General features: G+C 29.4%; 1 protein-coding gene across 1 annotated transcript in view; it reads left to right on the top strand.

Moving 5' to 3' along the window:
• Window positions 1–19,690, top strand: part of LOC129907760 (tripeptidyl-peptidase 2) — an 80,911-nt gene that overhangs the window by 29,166 nt on the left and 32,055 nt on the right. Inside the window, exons 10-14 of the mRNA XM_055984112.1 lie at window positions 527–648; window positions 1,651–1,807; window positions 10,518–10,705; window positions 10,806–10,969; window positions 11,225–11,333. Coding sequence (XP_055840087.1) covers window positions 527–648; window positions 1,651–1,807; window positions 10,518–10,705; window positions 10,806–10,969; window positions 11,225–11,333 — 740 coding nt within the window. The remainder of the gene's footprint in view (window positions 1–526; window positions 649–1,650; window positions 1,808–10,517; window positions 10,706–10,805; window positions 10,970–11,224; window positions 11,334–19,690) is intronic.

The raw sequence follows: 19,690 nt of genomic DNA, 5'->3' as shown, positions 1-19,690 counted from the left end.
TCTCTTTAGGTACTTATAAGCAAAAATTAAAAAAAAAAAAATACATGTGGGAAATGAGTCCCGAATTTGTTTTTTTGGGACTTATGTCTCAGTAGTGAGGGACATACCTAAGTCCCGAATTGAATTCTAGTAAAGTGGGACATAAATTCAAAAAAAAAAAAAAAAAAAAAAAATCGGGACTTATGCCCCTGCGCGTTTTTTTTTTTTTGTACTGAAAAGTACTTTTACGAAAAATCACGGTTATTTGATTACTTTCGTTATTTATTCGTTGTTGAAAATAAATTTTTTTAAAATTTTTTTGAGTGTGTACTAGGTTCCCATTAGAGAGTGGAATTCAATCCCACCTTGAATGGGAAAGAAAATTACTTTACTAAAGTGGATTTCGTTCCCAACGAATGAGAACGAAGTCCCTCAGTGAACTTAGTTCCCGTGGACTTAGTTCCCTGCACCTACATATTATTAGCTACTACAATTTTCATTTCTAACAAATTTTTAATAAGTGAATCATTTTTTCTTTTTCTTCTAGATTCTCAATTCGCGTTGGAACCCAAAATGCAAAAGGTATCTACATTCGAGATGGTTTTCTCAAGAAACCATACGAATTTAATGTCAACGTGGAACCAATTTACATGAATGACAAGGAGGCTGGTATGTTTAAATTAATTTTTATTTTTAAAATTCAAATACGTAGATTAGGGTAAGTTAAAATGAAATTCGTAATTGTTGGTTTTTTGACCTCATCATATTTTTTTTTTTTTTGTAAAATCAGCAATTGTTCTTGAAATTAAATTTTTAAATGATTTTTTTTTATTGAACGTGATATCTGATACATTTTAATTGTATGTATTTTGTTTAATATTTGAAAGAGGTTTATCTGCTTCTGTTTAGATCCCCCATCATAAAATACAAGAGAGTAGAGTTATCGTCAAATTATGAGCTTTTGTATACTTCCTGGAAATAAGTTGCTCGATTATTTTTGAATTCAGCAGAAAATTAGATTATCTAAATTTTTTTTCCTTATTTCAATTCCCGATACCCAATTTACAATGTAATATGTATACCTATTACTCTGTGTTATGGTAAATTCTAAAAAAACAAGATTTTGATAAAAGCGCCGCCCGGGTATAATGTTTCATTATGTCTGCATGAATATGTTGTATAGTCTCGTCGCATCTATATAAACATCACACATGCAAAACCTCAACATCAGAACACATAACCTAAAAGCCGACAGAAGACCTCTCCTCCGTCCCCCCTCCACATACTCGTATGTACAATTGCCTAATCCCTTTTTCCAAAAAAACATCCAAACTCATTCAAAACCCACTTTGAACAAATTTCATTTTAATTGGTCTGGCTGGGGTTGTTCAACAAAAACGAACAAACATGATACATACCATCAATGACACAACACTGTGGCACTGTGGGTAGTGTGCTGATGCTGACACAAAAACAAATTTTTCAAAAAAAAAAAAAAAAAAATAAACTTCAAAACATGAGAAGAGTGCAACATTTAGAAAACATGTTGAACGACATAAATATATGCATCAGCAGTGTAGTTACGTACGTAGTTTTCTTTTTAATTTGTTTAATTTTTGTTTTTTTATATAAATTTTTTTTTTAAATTTGTTATTTTGTTTATTTTTACAGATCCTGAGAACAAAATAAACTTTAATGTTCGACTGAATTTAGTTTCATCACATCCGTTTGTGCAATGTGGAAATTATTTGGATCTGTGCTATGGGACACGTCCCATCAGTGTTAAGGTGGATCCAACTGGGCTTCCAGCAGGTGTTCATTCGGCTGTGTAAGTAAAAATTTTCAACTTATTTTAATGAAATTTTTTTTAACAAAAAACAAAAAGGGTACTACAAAAAAATTCGAGAGCCTTAAATTTTTTTTTTTGAACATGATATGGATGAGTACTTCAAATAACTATGAGAATGAGTATCTATAAAAAAAAATCAATTTGAATCATGCCTTTGGGTAGGTATAGTCAGTAGACCCATTTAAAGGTATTAATTGAATTAGCTTTACAAATTGAAGTACCATACCTTACAGAGTGGGTCAGAATGTTTGGATATAAAAAAAAAAATGTACGAACCAACATAACTGATACATTGGTATTCAGCATCACCTGCAACAACTATAGCTCATTCGAAAGAGTAATTCAATTAATAGAAAGTATTTATCAGTGAATTGGTTTTTCATTTATATACTTGATTACATTCATTCAAAAAAAGATTTTTTTTTTATTTTAAAATCAAACTCATTGACACTTATGGTTTATGGATTTATTCATTTGGAAAAAATAAAATAAAATACTGTTTTTTTTTTGCAAGTTGTTTGAATTTTGAATTGTAGGAATTGTTTTTTTCTAGTGTTGGCTATTCAGAATAAGTTAGTAAGTTTTGAAGGTTATTTGAGTGCAAACATTGAGCTATTGACCCAATAGTTCAAAATGATCATAGAGGTTGGAAATTTCAAGGTTCGAATTATAACAAATAATACAACTTTGTTTAATAACACTGGTCTGCAAGGAAATCCTCCTTCAAATAAAACTATACTTTTCTAAAGGATTTTTGTATGCTGATTCCGAATCTGAAGTCAGAATTGACCTAGCACGTCACGTTTTTAGATATTCCCTTTAGAAAATCTCAAAAATCCATTTTGTTGCTGTTTTCGAAGAAATATTTTGGCACAATGTAATCTTTTTCAATTAAAATTGATACGGTTTATGAAAGAACTTATTTTTTTCTTTCAAATTTCAATCTTCTCAATATCTCTTTTCTTCTCCAAGATATCTTAATTTAAATAAGTTTTGTAGGTTTGGCATATCTTACCATAAAGAAACTGATTTCTAAAAATTAATATATGTATCTTTCTCCCTAGAACAAAAGTATACTTTTCTAATAGATTTTAGTGTGATGATTTTGAATCTGAACTCAAAAAATTTCGGTCAGCTCTGGTTTTTCAGATATATAGTAGTTTTTTTTTTAGATTTACTAAAAAAAACTTGATTTTGTGATACTTTAATGCGAATATCTTAAAGTCCTGACGTGATAGAATTTTTTTGACTTCGGATTTTAACTCAGCACATCAAAAACTATAAGAAAAGTATAGTATTCTAGGAGAAACAAATCTGAAGCTTTACAAGGTAGTTTATCGAATGGTTTATTATAAATAAGATATTTCTAAATAGAAAAATAGTATATAAAATTACAAACCACGTAAAAATTTTGTTTAATGTATTTTATTTTGGTTTTCTTAACATATTTGACTTTTTAAATACATATAATGGGCATTGATATTTTACATTTTCCTTAATTAAGGTGCTTTTGTTCATGTAGGATTTACTAAAAAGTGAAGGATTTCGAAATGTCTGCTTTTTTTGTCAATTAGTATTTTCAAAAATGAGTAAACATGAATGTAAAAGAACATATTTGCTGTCAATCGATAGGTCATATTATAAAGAATAAGTCCTCCAAATTTGAGCTCAATTCGACAAATAGACAAGTTCAAATAAATCTAAAAGGGTGATTTTTTAGAAACTACTCACATTTTTCAAAAATCATTTTTACAAAAATGGTACCTGATAGAATTTTTCTGAAACCAGATTTAGATTCAGGAAAGTCTAATCTTTTATAATATCAAAAAATTATTTGAAGGAGAAAAAAAAAGTTAAATTTTGCAGACCAGTGTAATAAGGATTTTTTCCTCCAATGTTGGGTTTAGTGTTTTTAATGGACAAAATTAAACGTAGTGAATCCAGTCATTTTATCAAAAACTTTTGATACTTAGAAAAAAAAAATGAAATTAAAAACTGTGCTCAAAATCAATTGACGTTAAAAGTACAAAATTGACGTTTTTTTTAAGCAAACAATTTATTTTTTTTGTCAAAATTTTGAATTTGAATATAAACTATAGTAATTAGGTACATGAAAAATAGTAAAAAAAATCTATATCATAAAAAATTGTTACCCTCAAAAAGTTTCCTTTTGGATAAAAATGAAGTATCAAATGAGTCTATAAAACTAATTTGAATGGAAGGGTATTATTTTATTTATTTTTACTTGCTCTATAGGTATTGGTTTCGTGTCGAAAAAAAAAATCAAAAACAACATTACGATGATGGAGAAATCCAAAAATGTGGGTCTCGCATTTCCGTCCGTCCGTCTGTGCGGTTGTGCGTCCATCTGTACACATTTCCACAGCCTAAACGGGTGGACGGATTTTCTTCAAATTTGGTACAGATGATTTTTATGGAATTCTAAAAGTTGGTTTTTTTTTTGTTTTTTTTTTTTTAAATCTCGCTTAGAAAGTGTACCTCCCATACAAATTTTTCAATTCAAACCAAATAACTCGAAAACGGCTCTAACGATTTTGATTAAACTTTGCAGACCGAATATTTGAAGCAATTGCAATAAAACTGCATTTTTATTTTTACTCAAAAAAGTCAAAAAAAAGTGTACCTCCCATACAAATTTTTCAAATTATACCAAATAATTCGAAAACTGATTAAACTTTGCAGACGTAATATTAAAAACAATTGCAATAAAACTGCAGTTTTAGTTTATCTAAAAAAGTCAAAAAAATGTACCTCCCATAAAATTTTTCAATTTGTACCAAATAACTGGAGAACGGCTCTAACGATTTTGATTAAACTTTGCAAACGTAATATTCAAAGTAATTGCAATAAAACTGCATTTTCATTTTTTTGCAAAAAAGTCAAATAAAAAAAATATTTTTTTTCATTTATTAAAATTTTGCCCTAAAAGTCGGCTCTTCCCCAACATCAACAAAATTTCTTTAGATTTATATAGAGGCGGCACTTAAAATCTACAAGTAAACAAGCATAAAAGTGTTTTAAACTGCAAGAGCAAGTACGTGCGACCCCAGTCGTGCATTTTATTTTTAAAGGGTTGAGTATGTGTTTATTGTTTAAATTTGGTGAAAATGTTTGGTTTCTTATAAGAAGAAGAACCAAGGATCTTAAGGGCCTATGTTAATTGAAAAAAAAAAGATGAAATTCAGAACCTGTCCCAATAATCTGAAAACAAAAATCAAGTGTCACTTAAATATTCTACTTCTCAAAATATTGTCTGCTTATTTCAATGTTAATGGCTGCCCAAGTATTTGTTTTTTTTTTTTTTTTTTACTTTGGAAATAAAATAAAAAACTTAGTTAGCTTATTACAAGCTAAACTTAAAATTAAAACGTTGATTAAAAACAAAATATTGAATTGAAATAGTACTTTAAATTGAACTAAATAAGAAAAAAAAAAATGGAATAAAAATTAAAAAAAAGAAAGAAAAATAAAAATTCTGGCACAAGTAAGACTTACTTATTTACTTATTTATTTTGGACAGTTAACAAGATTGCGACTGAAAAAAAAAAAAATGATTTTGAAAATTACAATTTTGTTACAATATACTAGGGTGTCCATTTGGGACCTTAATAAAAAGAGAACATTTTACTCTAGAACCTTTAAAAAAAAGAGGACTTAAAAGAAAAAAAAAAAAACAAAGAACAAAAAAGAGAGTAATTGATAAGAAAAAGCAAAAGCTAACGTCACATAAGCAGAGAAAATTTATTTTTCCTAAAGAGTTACTTAAAAGAAGTGGATCTGGGACACAGGAATTACGTTAAAAATGATCAAATCTTTGCAAAGAAGAACGTGTCCATATTCCATATATTGTAAATCTTTTGAATGGAAGTTTAACTTCTCTAGAGAAGTAAACTTTGGAATAACTGCACAAGTCAGCTTTTTAACGAGCCACAATTCATTTAAATTGTTAAAAAGTACTTAGATAAAAAGATCGAGCTGAAAGGCAATTAAACTGAGATCCGTGTAGAAAAAGAAATTATAAAATATGTATGTAGATCGAAAACGAAAAACAGAACATCTCTTTTGAATTTAAATGCGATGAACACTTTACCTTAACTGTGAGTGGGCAGAGTTTGAGAGTTGAAACAACGAGACAGATAATCGTAACAATCTTGAAAAACTATGGACGAAAATAAAAAAAGATACTAAAAAGAGGACATTTGAAAAAAAGAGAACAAAAAAAGAATACTATGAAAAAAGAGAGTGTAAAAAAGATCAGAGTTGAAAAAGAGAACATGTTCTCTTTAAAAGAGATGTTCTGGAAACCCTACAATATACATAAGTCATTTTATGTCGAAATTGAAATTTTCACAAAATCTGATGCACAATAAGCGATTCTATCTACCATATTTTTTTCGTATTTTTATCTTAAGCGGTTTATGAATTACAGTACCTTGCCATATTACACTGGTCAACAAGGTTTTTGTTACAGACGCCAAGATATACTTTTCTATAGGTTTTTTGGGTGCTGAGCTCGAATCCGAAGTCAGAACAATTCTATCACATCAGGTTTTTGAGATAATCCCGTTAGAAAATCGAAAATACCGCTTTTTACCAGTTTTCGAGATTATTTCATAGCTTTTGGTTATTTGTTTTAAATAAATTTGTAACGGTTTCTAATAGAACTAAATCTTGTCTTTCTAAATCCGTTTAAATCTTTAAAATATCTCTTTTCTTCTTTGAGAAATCTGAAATTGAAATCAACGTGTTTGGTATATCTCATGTTTATTTGCTTTTAATAGCAAATCTCGAAATGTTCTTTGCCAATCGCTTTCAAATTATGACACAACGTTGAATTTACATTCCAGTAAGTTCTTATTTTGTTTTTAACAAGAAAAACATTATATTTTTCTCACTAGTAATTATTTAGTATAACTATCTGACACGGTCACGCTTTGATGTATCTCACCGCGATTCACCACCTTCGCAAATATAAAAACTTGCGAGATTCTAAATGGAACGTTGTGTCAAAATTTGAAAGCGATTGGCAAAGAACATTTTGAGATTTGCTATTAAAAGCAAATAAACATTAGATATACCAAACACGTTGATTTCAATTTCAGATTTCTCAAAGAAGAAAAGAGATATTTTAAAGATTTAAACGGATTTAGAAAGACAAGATTTAGTTCTATTAGAAACCGTTACAAATTTATTTAAAACAAATAACCAAAAGCTATGAAATAATCTCGAAAACTGGTAAAAAGCGGTATTTTCGATTTTCTAACGGGATTATCTCAAAAACCTGATGTGATAGAATTTTTTTGACTTCGGATTCGAGATCAGCACACCAAAATCCTATAGAAAAGTATACCTTTGTTTCTGTAACAAAAAAAAAGTTTAATTTTGTTGACCAGTGTTATTAGGCCCAAGTGAAAAAAATACAATTTTTTGGTTCAGTTTTTGTTCAGTTTTTAAAGTTTTTGTTGAAATATCTTTATTTTTTTTCCCATTTACTTGCACTTATCATGTAGATACGGATTGACTTGAAAAAAGTTAAAGAATTCATATATTTTGATAAAAAATAACGTACAAAAGGGAATAAGCTCCAAAAACCGTTCCCTATGGAATTCACGCCCGGATAATTACCAGACCGGTCCAATACTTAGTTTCTTGTACCAAGGAATAACGTGACATTCTTAACTTTATGTAAATGGGACAAAAAAAAATCAAGATATTTCGACAAAAACTTTAAAAACTGAACCAAAAAATTGTATTTTTTTTGCTTGGGCCTAATAATATGGCAAGATACTGTACAAGTAAAAGCCAAACTTTCAAAACGCTCTCCTGAAAAGTTTTAAAAACTGACTTATGTTGTTTTTCCTTGTTGCCACAGAATTATTACATAAAACATTAAAAACTTTTAAGCTAGATATTATAATAGGTTCACCTGGGTGTATACTTACTTTTTTTTTTTTAATTTTTGATGGAACTATTTGAGCTCAAGACCAATATACAATATATACTTCTATGAAAATGAAGGCAATTTAGCTTGTTTTTTTATTGTAACAATGATGAATTTAGAAATGAGGCGCTTTTCTGACAGCTTAACTAACATACCCTAAGAGGAACATACGTGCATTAGAGAGGACTCAAAAAGGGAGTTAAAATCTTGAGAACCCAGGGTTTCCTGGATTTCCGTCGCAACCAAGTTAAAACCTTATAAAAGAAACAAATCTAGTATTTTATTTGAGTCCATATTAAATAAATAACAAAATAAAATATTTAACGATCTTCAAGGAAGAATTTCTTATTCCCTAGGTTGGGTTCCCTAAACACTCAGGAAACAATTTCATACATGAAGTGTTTTCTACAAGTTATGCGTGATTTTTCTTAGAAAAATCATTGCTATCAAATTATTCCACGATATGTCATTTTAATTTAAATCACCATGGAACTTTCTCTGCACTAGATACAGATTTGCATAGTAGGGGAAAGTGGCCTAAAATGGCACCCCAAGGTAAAATGGCCTCTTGCTAGAAATCGTAGAATCGAAAATAATTAGAAAGTTTAATGAACGCGATTCTTTAGTTTATCTGGCAAAACCAACATATGTATACGAAATTTCAGGAACTTCAAGCCATTTTTTGAAATTTGACAGGTCAAACTGTCTCTATCCACATCAAAAAGTACACTCGTTAAAATTTTGTGAAATTTTTTTTGCAAAAAAAAGTATAAAAACATTGTATTTTGGAAAAAGAAGTTAATGTGTGTACGCATGAAGTATTTCTTATTAATTTACTGAAATAAGTTGGTTTAAAACGATTTTAAATTTTTTGGTGTAAAAATTAAATTGAAAAAACTCAAAATGGGCAAAATGGCCTACTTAGTTCTCGGGTAAAATGGCATACCTATTTCACATGTCATTTTAAATTTTTTTTTCATATTTTCATTTTTTTAAAGTAAAAATAGTTGCTATTTATGAACGATGTAGGTACAGAGAGGAAGTCCTGGACTGAGGAAAGCCCTTGATTCCGTCAAAAACCTGGAAAAAAGCATCCAAAACACTAAAAGTTGCAAAAACTACAAAAACGAGACGAGCAACCAACATGAACTGGGTTTTGAATGACTCGATGAAAGATCTGGGGGGATTAAGCACCACTTGTTCCAAGAAAATGGAAAAGAAGCCCTTTGACTCAATTTTGCATTTAAAATCACGTATGTTTGGACAGTGTGCCATTTTACCCGGGTAAATTTGATCAGTGAAATTTGTAGACGTCTTGAAAATTAAAAAAATTAAATACTTTTTGGAACTTTTTCAACTCGCAAATGAAAAAAATGTGAGAGTAATATATTAAACTTTGAAAAGTATATAGCATTTAAGTTTGAATGCTACTGTTTTTCGAGATATAGGACATTTTCCTTAGGAGGGCCATTTTAGGCCACCTTCCCCTACGAGTATTAGGGTGGGTCAAAAAAATCGAAATTCGTTTCTTCGATTTTGTACTAGAATATACACACCAAATATGAGCTCTCTATATTAATGGGAAGGTCCTCCGCTTCGCAATTTTCCATTTTTACATCAAGCTTCTACGAAAAAAAAATCATTTTTTTATTAATTGACTTTTTAGCAAATTTTTTTTACATATTCTTGTAGAAAATTGAACGCTCTCTAAAAAAGGCCTTATACACTTTTTTCAATTATCTAACCGTTTAGTAGATATTTGAGGTCCAAAAATCGAGAAAATCTTTAAAAGTTCGTTTTTTGTTCTTAATTTTGTAACAAATTGAAAAATTATAATAATCAAACGCGCATGACATATTCTTGTTGGAAACCGATTGCTCCACAAAAAAGGTCTTAATAACTTTTTTCATTTCATTTTAATCTAACCATTCTAAAGATATTCGAGGTCAAAGTTAAAAAAAAAATTATAAAAACAATTTTTACTTTTAAAGATTTTCCAATTCACTGAAACTTCATTATTTTCAAATTAACAAGATGTATTCTTGTAAAGGCTTAAACGTTCTACAAAAAATTCCTTTGCATCAAATTGATTGCTTTAACCGTTTAAAAACGAACTAGCCGACCCCGCACTCAAAATTCGAGTGCCAATTGTAACTTTTATTTATGCTCAAATAAGCACACTATATAAATCACTTTATTTACTACTAAGAATATGCAACACTTAATTTTATTCGAAATTCGAGAATGTCTTCGAAGGTTCTCGTCTTTGCTTTTAGAAGTTTCCACTTACAGAAGGGAGAGGGCGTGGTTCAGCACATTTGTTTTTGTTTTTTTTTTCTCAATTTTAATTTATTATTTTTATCTATTTCGGTAAAAAAAAAAATAAAAAAAGTATACATTCTGCACATCTAGATAAAATTTCCTATCGTTCGGTATATAATTTATGCCCCTTCGGTTTTTGTGGGCCGCGTATTTTGTACCACAAAATAAGTGTTTGCCGTTTTATTATATGATTTCGATTTTTTTTGACCCACCCTAACGAGTATATTTATAAAAAAAATTACGACACTTTCACGATGTGTTACACGATATGGGACGCAACCCATTTCAAAACTTTCATAACAATTTGTTATATTTTTACTCAAACTCAATTATATTCCTCCTCTCGATAAAATAAATAAATATAAATATGTATGTTTTTTTTAAAACTTTGTTTAAATATTTCAGCATCAAGGCATATGACAGTAATGACGTAGAAAAAGGAGCATTATTCGAAATCCCAGTTACAGTTGTTCAGCCTCATGTCATTAATACTGAACAATCGCGTGTATTCAATCCTCCAGCTGCCATAGAATTCCAACCCAACACCATTCAACGTGATTTCATCTTAGTTCCTAACAATGCCACCTGGGCTGGTAAGTTTCTCTTGCCGTTTCTCTTCGCATTCAGTTAATCCAACCATAACCGCATTTTACTCGAAAACCAAAACTACATTGCAAAACGTTTTAATTGCAGTTTTAAAAATGCGCTCGACCGATACAAATCGTGACAAAGAAGTTGGAAAATTCTTTGTCCATACTATGCAGTTGCTACCAGTATCCTCATGCCGAAAGCTAGAAACTATGAAAATCCTCAACGTCACCACCGAGAACGAGACAAGTTGGCCATTTAAAGTTCAGGTAAGAACTCTTAATATATACTATACGTATTTTTATGTGTATGTGTTGTGAATGTTGGTAAGCTTTGGGTTGATATGGGTTGCATTTCGCCCTAATTGCTGGAAAATTTATAGAATTGGCAAAGTCCATTCCCGCATTCATAACTATGAACATCCTTTTACGTAAAGATTTTCTCACCAGAAAAACCCATTCTAAATCCTGCTTGTTTTGTGTCTCTTTCTCTCTCTCTCTCTTTTACTCTCTTTTTAACTATAGGCGAACAATATACTAGAGCTCTGCATTGCCAAATACTGGTCAAACTTTGGAAATACACACGTAAAATATAGTTTGGAGTTCCATGGAATCTCGACCAGTCCAAAAGCAAGTAAGTATACCACCGATTTGATGAGTTTCTATTATTTCCTAAGGACTTACATTACACATACATACATATAGCAAAGGAAGAGAAAGTGTAGAACACACAAACCTACTATACTACATTGTGAAAGAAGAACTCTTGCACAAACTGGAAAACTTTTTCTTTTACGCCAATAATTTTTTCTTTCACTTTTAGACAGGGAAGAGGGGAAGGTGTGCTGTTCGGGTTTTAGAAGTTTGGACAAAAAACTATTATTTTTTGGCAGGAAAATCTTGACGGCGTGTCGGACTAGGGTGCCCCTGCCCACGCTGTTAACAAGTTTTGAAATTTTTTTTTTCATCCCTCCCTCTACTGTAAGAGAAAAGAAATCGAAAACAAAACCTTACCGAAGTGAACCAAACGAAACCGACTACCTACAAAAAAAAAAAAAAACTGGAAAATTTAGAGTAAAAGTTCTTCTTATATTTTTACAAGTTAATGAAAAGGTTGGTGGTTGGGGTTGGTACTTAATATGCCACAACAATTCCGGTACTATCCAATTTTCATTTTCTGAGGCTTTTGAGGGTAAAATATTGGCTTTGCTAAAATATTTCAAACGAAATTTATGCAAAGTTTTTTTTTAAAATTGCAGATAAAAATAAAAAAAGTCGTAAATTTTGAGTTTAAATATTTTTTTGAGTTTAGGATGACCATAATATTGTGGAATTTAATTTTTTTTTTTCGTCAAAAATGATATTATAATGTCTTATTTTTCAAAGGAATTGAAGAATTGCGGAACTATTTTTTGTTGTTTTCCCGAAATGAAAGCAATACAATTAAATGAAAAAAAACTTCTCAAAAGTGGATAGTAACAATATTTCATCTAACAACAACTCAAAAATGCATTCAAAGCGTGTGCGTTGGAAAAAAGTTTTGAGAAGATATTTTAAGAAAAAGCTTAATTTATATTGATCTGCAACGAACCTAACCATAATTTTCTAAAGAATTTTCGTGTGCTGGTACGTCTCATTTTTTAAACATTTGAATATTAACAGGTCAAAAACGCGGTTTTTAGATAATTTTTACATTGAAATATATCACCGATATTTTTTTTTTTTTCAAAAATATTTACTCTCAAAAAAGCCACGTTTTATTGTCTTATTTCTTTTCAAAAATTAATTTTTCTCTCAATTATCTTGGACATAAAAATTTATGATGTTCCAAAATTTACGTGATTTACGTAACTAATGGTTTTTTGAATCAAATTTCATCAGACATCTAATTAAGATAAAAAAAAAACAATATATTACGGAAAAATATATACTTTGGATTAAACGTTTAACGTTTTGTATAGCTAGTCGCACTGATTACGAAACGGTATTTAAAAAGTCCCTAACACCCCAAAAATCTGGAGTTAGGGGCAAAAAACTTTTTTTTGACCTTCACCCATTGAAAAAAATCTAGCTTCGTCAAATTTTTACCCATTTCCGATTCTTCTAGTTTTTGAGAAAATTGAAAAATTATTTTATCAGATTTTTCTTTTTTCAAAATATTTTTGGTTTTTATTTGTTTTTATTTTTTAATTTTCTCAAAAACTAGAAGACATAGAATCATATAACTTTCACTGTTCGATAAGGAATCAATTGAGGCAGTTTTCTGTGTGAGTAATTTTTTTTTATTATTAAATTCACAGTCTGGACAAAAGTATAAAATGAGTTTAAAAAAAATTTTTTTTCGCCTATTTTTAACTTTGAAATTGATTATTTTAAAAACTATTAGTTATAATATATTTATTTAAAAATTAGAATTAAATGTACAATTTTGCCTTTCGGAAATGGTATCATTTATTACTGTAAGTGTTGCCGTTGTTTTTATTTCGATAATTTTTTTTTTAGAAAACTGCCCCTCCCACCTAAACGGGGGGAGATAGACCCCCCTCTCAAAGAAAAAAATGTTTGTATTAAACTCCTCTACAAAAACCCGTTATCAAATCCTGGCGCCCAAGATATCCTACTACGTGCCAAAACAAAATTTTTGTTCTATACCTAAAAGTTCGAATTTTTGTATCTGGGTTAAAATCGTAAAATTTTTTTTCTAAGCCAATTTTAAACTGATTTTCATAAAAAATACCTCGTTTAATTTGGAAATTAATATTATTTTACAATATATTTTTAAAACAGCATATTGTTGTGAAAATATTATACTTTAATTTGATGTCGAAGTTGATTAAATGACGAAAAAAATGGAATTTTTGAACTTTGACAGCTTATAAATTCTAGGTGGTTCAACCGAGTTACATGTTTTATACATTGTTGAAAAGGTATATATATTTCCTATCAGAAACTGTAAAAATATCGAAAATGGGTAAAAATGTGACGAAGCTAGAATTTTTTCAATGGGTGAAGGTACTTACTGAACCGAAACTATCCACAAAATGTGAAAAATGAAAACATCTTAAAAAATTTGAGCTCCTATAAAGGAACCAGTGTGATTTTTAGGCTTAGTGAACCCAAATGCACTATGTTCGTTAAAAAAATTTCCGGAAAACGTTAACAAACAGTTAAAATAAGCATATTTCTAAAAATAGTATGAAATCACCCCCAAAATGTGGAAAACTAGAAAAATGTGGCTCCTAGAATTAATGAATGTTATTTATAGGATACTGACCCCATATACACATTATGTTTAATACAAATTTTTTGGAAAGTTTTAATAAAGGCTCAAAATGAGGAAAACTAAAAAATTGATATGAACACTCCCCCAAATATGAAAAATTAAATATTTTAAAAACTAGAGCTGCGAAAAAGAAACCAATATGATTTTTGAGCTTAATGAACCCAAATCAATAAGATTCGATGTAAATCTTTCTGGAAAATTTTATTCAAAAGAGCATACAAGTGCCACTATGCCCCAAAATTTTAAGTTAAAATGTCCTTAACCAATTCCAAAATTTTTACTTCATCATTGCGTCCCAAAACGGTTAAATTTTTGAACACTTACAATTGAAGATTTTACTTTTGTATTAACGTTACAAAAGTAATTTTTTACAATATATTGTTCCTTGGAATAAAAGATATAAATTAATGAAATCCATTAAAACAATGTTCAGTGAAATTTTTTAGATTGTGTGATTTTCTACAAAATTATTATTACAATACGAGTATTTTGCCTAGGAGATTTTTTTTTAGAAAACAAAAATAACAGATTTTCGACTTTTGTGTAAAGTTCTTAGCAAAATGGTTAATAGCGAATTTAAAATTCTAATATTGAAAAATCGAACTTCTATGTGAATAAATATTCATAAAATTGACTGTTAGCTCAGGGAAATTAGTCAAAATATGAGCATGATTGAGGTGTCCAAATTTAGGAAAAATGACAGAGCAAATTTAGCTCATTCACATTAACTGAAAAACTTACGTTATTTAACCCCCGAAAACCGTATAAAGCACATAATTAGAGTTGTCAGACTTTTGATTTAGTTTACTAATTTCCCTGGGCTATGTATGAATTGTTCAATTGAGTCAGATTTCTTAAAAATATTGAGCACCATTCCGCGACTTTGGGTGTCACTTTTAACTATGTACTCTATAAAATTGGGGTGGGTGGATTCTTCTGTTTGTTTCCTTAGTGGTTTCCGATGCATTAAACTACAATAAATGTTGTGTGTTGTTGGGGGTAAAAAATAAAGTTATAGCGCCAGAGTCCTTTCAATTTTGTACTTTTAACGCTCGCTCGATCTCCTTTCTAAGGGTTGTTCTTGGAATGTCGTTTTTGTTGTTGAAGTTGCTGCCGTGCGCTTCACTACAACTATACTTCTCATTGAATGCGTGGCGTGTTAGCCTTCACCAAAATGAACTTTTAGTGTTATTAATTTGGGTTAAGTATTTAGGGTTTTTTTTGTTGTTTGTTTCTTTAGTTATTTTAAGGTTTTCTATCTTTAGACCAACACTGAAGACGTCCGTCCTCCTTCTGATGATTGCTTAAGAATAATTTCTGGAAGAGAACAAACAAAAAACAAAGAAAAAAAAAGGAAAAGATTTTTTTTTTTTAATGTAGAAAGTTGTATTATTTTTTTTTTTGTTGGGCTTTTAGAGTCCTGGGTGGAAACATAAACCAGATGCGGGGAAAATTGTTTGAAATAACTTTCGAAATTATCTGCCTGAGGATGACACACCAAAGTCTTATATAGTTTGTTAAGTGGCATAATGCTGAATTGAGTTGGTTATGCTTTTAAAGTCACGTTATAATATTGTATAATGGACTGTGTGTGTGTGTATTGTGTATTTGTGTTTGTTTAGTTATTTTAAATACCTATTTTTTTCGTTTTTTTTTTTTTGCAGAAGGATATTTTCTCTATTATTTGCAAATCCCTTAATTTGTTGAAAGTTTGTTTTGAGTGAGTTTAATGTGAATGAAACCATCAAGGAAGAAAGTTTTGTCTGGTATTTAAGATGTTTTTTTTTAAAAGATAAATGATGTCAAAGAAAAGTTTTATTTGAAGCGCTAGAAGTATTTTGTTGAGGATGAAAGGTGAGACTTTATACCAAAAGGAATTAATGTTTTTTTTTTTTTTTTCTAAAAATCAAACAAGCCTTTGGAAATTTATTAATTTCGTAATTATGATGTGTGTATGAGAATAAAAATATCTACATTTTATTTTATTTTTTTAAATTCCCATTTTGTTCAATAATTATATCCATAAAGAAAACTGGAAATTAAATTGAAAATATTTAAAATTGCGGTATCTACTGGTCCGGCGTTTAATTTTAAATTTTATATTATTGTATTATACATACGGTGACCATATTTCTAGAAGCGAAACCCGGGACTAATAAAAAATTTGCTGTTTTTTTTCAAAAAAAAGTGATAATGAAATGAGTTTTCATGAGTCAGAAATCAATAAAACTGTTTTATAATAGCTACTGCTAAAAAAAATCTTAAAAAATATTTTTTTAATCAAAATTGTGAGAACTGTTTTTTTTTTTAGCATTTTAATTTTATTTTAAATGATTTTGAAATTTTGTAATATTTAATTCAATTTTTAATATGTCCTTAAAAGTTTTGAAATTTAGCTGGATTCTTGGGGAGTGTATGATAACTTAGGCGACAAGAATTGATAACAGTATTTTGTTGAGGAGTTCAATACAATCATTTTTTACTATCCTCTCTCAGATTTATCTCCCCCCGTTTAGGCGGGAGGAGCAATTTTCTAAAATATGACGAAAAATAAAATTAATTTTCTTATTTTCTCGGAAACTAGAAGCCATAGAAGCATATGGTTTTCAGTATTTAATAAGAAATAAATTGAGGCAATTTATTTCATCGATTAGTTTCATATTTAAATTCCACAATCTTGCTAAAAATAGTATTTAATGTGTTTTTTTTTTTTTTTACATTTTTTCCCAAATTTTGAAGTTGATTATTTCGAGAAAAATTAATTGAAATAATTTGATTTAAAAAATAGAAATAAGTGTACAATTCCGGCTTTTGAAAAAGGTATCATTCATAACTGTATGTGTTGCCGTTGTTGTTTTAATAATTTTTTTTTTATTTTTCGCTATATTTTAGAAAATTGCCTAAGTTAAAATTAACCTAAGTTACGAAAAACTAGAGTTACGAATTCTAAAGTTATGTTAAGCTATGACATGTGATTTTTGGGTTGGCAACAATATGAACGCTAATTTTTTTAATTCAGAGTTGTCTTCTTGGGTTAGTTCACTACGCTACTACGGTATGCTATGTATGTTGCCTTTCAACTACTTATCAGCATTTGATAAATTAGATATCGTTGAAAGTGTCTCCCTCTTCTACAGGTTAAGAACTATGTTTCTCTATTGGCAAAGGCCTTGAAAGTCTTAAAGAAATTATAAGCCCAATATAAGTTAAGTTATTAAACTAAGTTCAAAAACTAAAACCCCGTTAGTTCATGACTTTTTTTTGTAAGAGGGTTCCATATAATACAACGGTAAATTATTAAAAATAAAAATGTGTTCTACCTTTTTTTTCAATGCAGAAAATTTTTCATTTGCAATAAATTTTTTTTTCAATGCAAAATATTTTTATTTGCTATAAAAATTTTATTTTCAATGCAAATATTTTCCAGTTTCAATAAAATTTTTTTGTTATGTAATTTTTTTTTTTTTCATTTGCAATAAATATTTTTTTTTTAATTTGCAATGGAAAACAAATGCATTAAAAAAAAAATGATTTTTTACAACCCTGGGCTCAAATATCTCGGAAACTCTTCTCTTAAGGGAGTTGAAATTATAGAATTTTGTTAGGTTTAGTTTTTAATGTTATTGAATGCTAAAAAACATTAACTAATTAAAAAAAAAATCAATTAAATATTAATGTTAGGAGTTGAAATCCAATTGGTCACTGTGGTGTATGTGTAACTTTTTTTTATTATTAAAAATTTTTAATAACTTTATTTTTTTGTCTCTCACCAACTAATGAAACGAACTGATCAACTTATTTAAAGGATTCATCTTGTTATATTAGAAAAGTAGTCCAACAACCCTATGTTGATAAAGTAGAGTTGTGATTTAAATTTAAGCACTGAAAACATTTCGAAAATTCAAATATGCAATTTTGTATCCTATACAATATTTTTTTTACAAACGTTAACATTAAGGACATTATTTCTTTAATTATAAAAATTTTTCAAATATCATTTAGCTTTATACCCACAAAAAAGGTGTCTTTAATTTCTTAACCAGATCACGTTATCCATGTTAACATGTAGTTCAAATCTTTTTCTCTTATACTTCACAAATTGTGTTTGACCTTTAGGTATAACTTTTTACCTGTTCAATTTTAACTTTGTTACCCACTTAATAAAATAATTTGAAAAAAATTTCTATAACGAGAAAAAAAAAAACTAAAAAAAATAGTAAACTACTCTGTCTGCACCTCGTTTAGTTTAATCGAAATACCACATCCACATCTGCTAACTCACAACCTTTAACTTGAAACTCAATTGGCATTCATACTACTCTATTCATCTCTCGTCTTCAATCCATTTGCGGGTACCTTTTTCCTTTTTTTTTTTTTGCACAAAAGTCAAGTAAATGTAGTACAGTCCCTACATTTTCTGCATGTTGTACGAGCTATACCTCTAACTATTTCGTTTCGTTTTTGTATTGATCGGAATCACTTAACTCGTAATCGATTCATTTTATACTTCTGCAGTGTATCAATGCACCAATGAATGCAACGTGTTCACCTCCTCAAACTCTCTTACAAATGCTAGAAAAAAAAAACACACACACACAGAAAACAAGGATACATTCCATAGAAAAAACTGAACCACCTCATTTACATTTGAAATGCTCAACTCTTTTAAGCTTATGCAACTCCAAGTTTTTTAGTTTTTTTTTTTTTTTTTGTATAGAATGCCATGACATCTATAATGGCATCGAAAATCAAAAGACGCACATTTATTGGGTCACGAAGACGTTTGTACGGGAAGTTATGCACTGGTGCTGTACTTTGTCACCCCATAAGTTTTTTGGAATTGTGAAAATCTAGCTTCTAACCCCACCTCACAATTTCGATTCGATTTTTAAAAAGAAATTAAAGTCAACTCGTGTGTCGCAAGTTATTGCTATTCAGATAGAAAAATTAAGGAAGATATCAGAACTTTGAGGGATTTTGAATATAGTTTTTAGGGTGAATTTATGTGTTCTTTAAATATAAGGGCCTAATATTTTTCATCAGATGCACTTTTTCATGAAACTGGACTTTGTCAGCTTTTTGGAAGAGTAATTATTGCGACTTAAGAATCGACATATTTCGAAGGTACGGTTTTTCGTGACCGCTCGTATCGAAAAAGCTGCCCCGGTTTTTTATTTGTAGGGAATAGTTAGTGGTTTGAATCCGAAGATCAAGGATGAGCCTTTGTAAGTTTCGTGCCGGGGAAATCTAGTACTGCTAAGGACCATTTTCTTTCCGGAAGTGAAATTATTGTACATGCTCAGTTTACCGACTGTCATACGGATTGTTGTTTCCAATTGGAATAATCCAAGATAAACTTTATGTCGTCATTGGGGCATTGCTTTTTTTACTTACGATATAGGTACAATATACATATTAAGTTATGCATTCGTACAAAAAAAAAGTTGAGATAACATTTTTCCATGATATTACGATGGTAGAGAACGCCAAAAAAGTGGGTCCCGGAAGTCCGTCTGTCTGTCTGTATAAGGAGCTACAGCCTAAACGGATGAATCGATTGACTTCAAACTTGGTACGTAGCGTATTTTGGCGACTTTCCAGAGGGGTTTTTGGAATTATTATATTTTGGACGGTAGAACCGTTTTTTTTTTTTTTTTAAATCCGATATTCTCCGAAACGAATTCGATTTCAACGAAACTTTTTGTGAA

The sequence above is a fragment of the Episyrphus balteatus genome, chromosome 1, assembly GCF_945859705.1.
Source record: "Episyrphus balteatus chromosome 1, idEpiBalt1.1, whole genome shotgun sequence".
NCBI lineage: Eukaryota > Metazoa > Arthropoda > Insecta > Diptera > Syrphidae > Episyrphus > Episyrphus balteatus.
The sequence above is the reverse complement of the archived record's forward strand: the minus strand, read 5'-3'. Positions and strand labels throughout refer to the sequence as shown.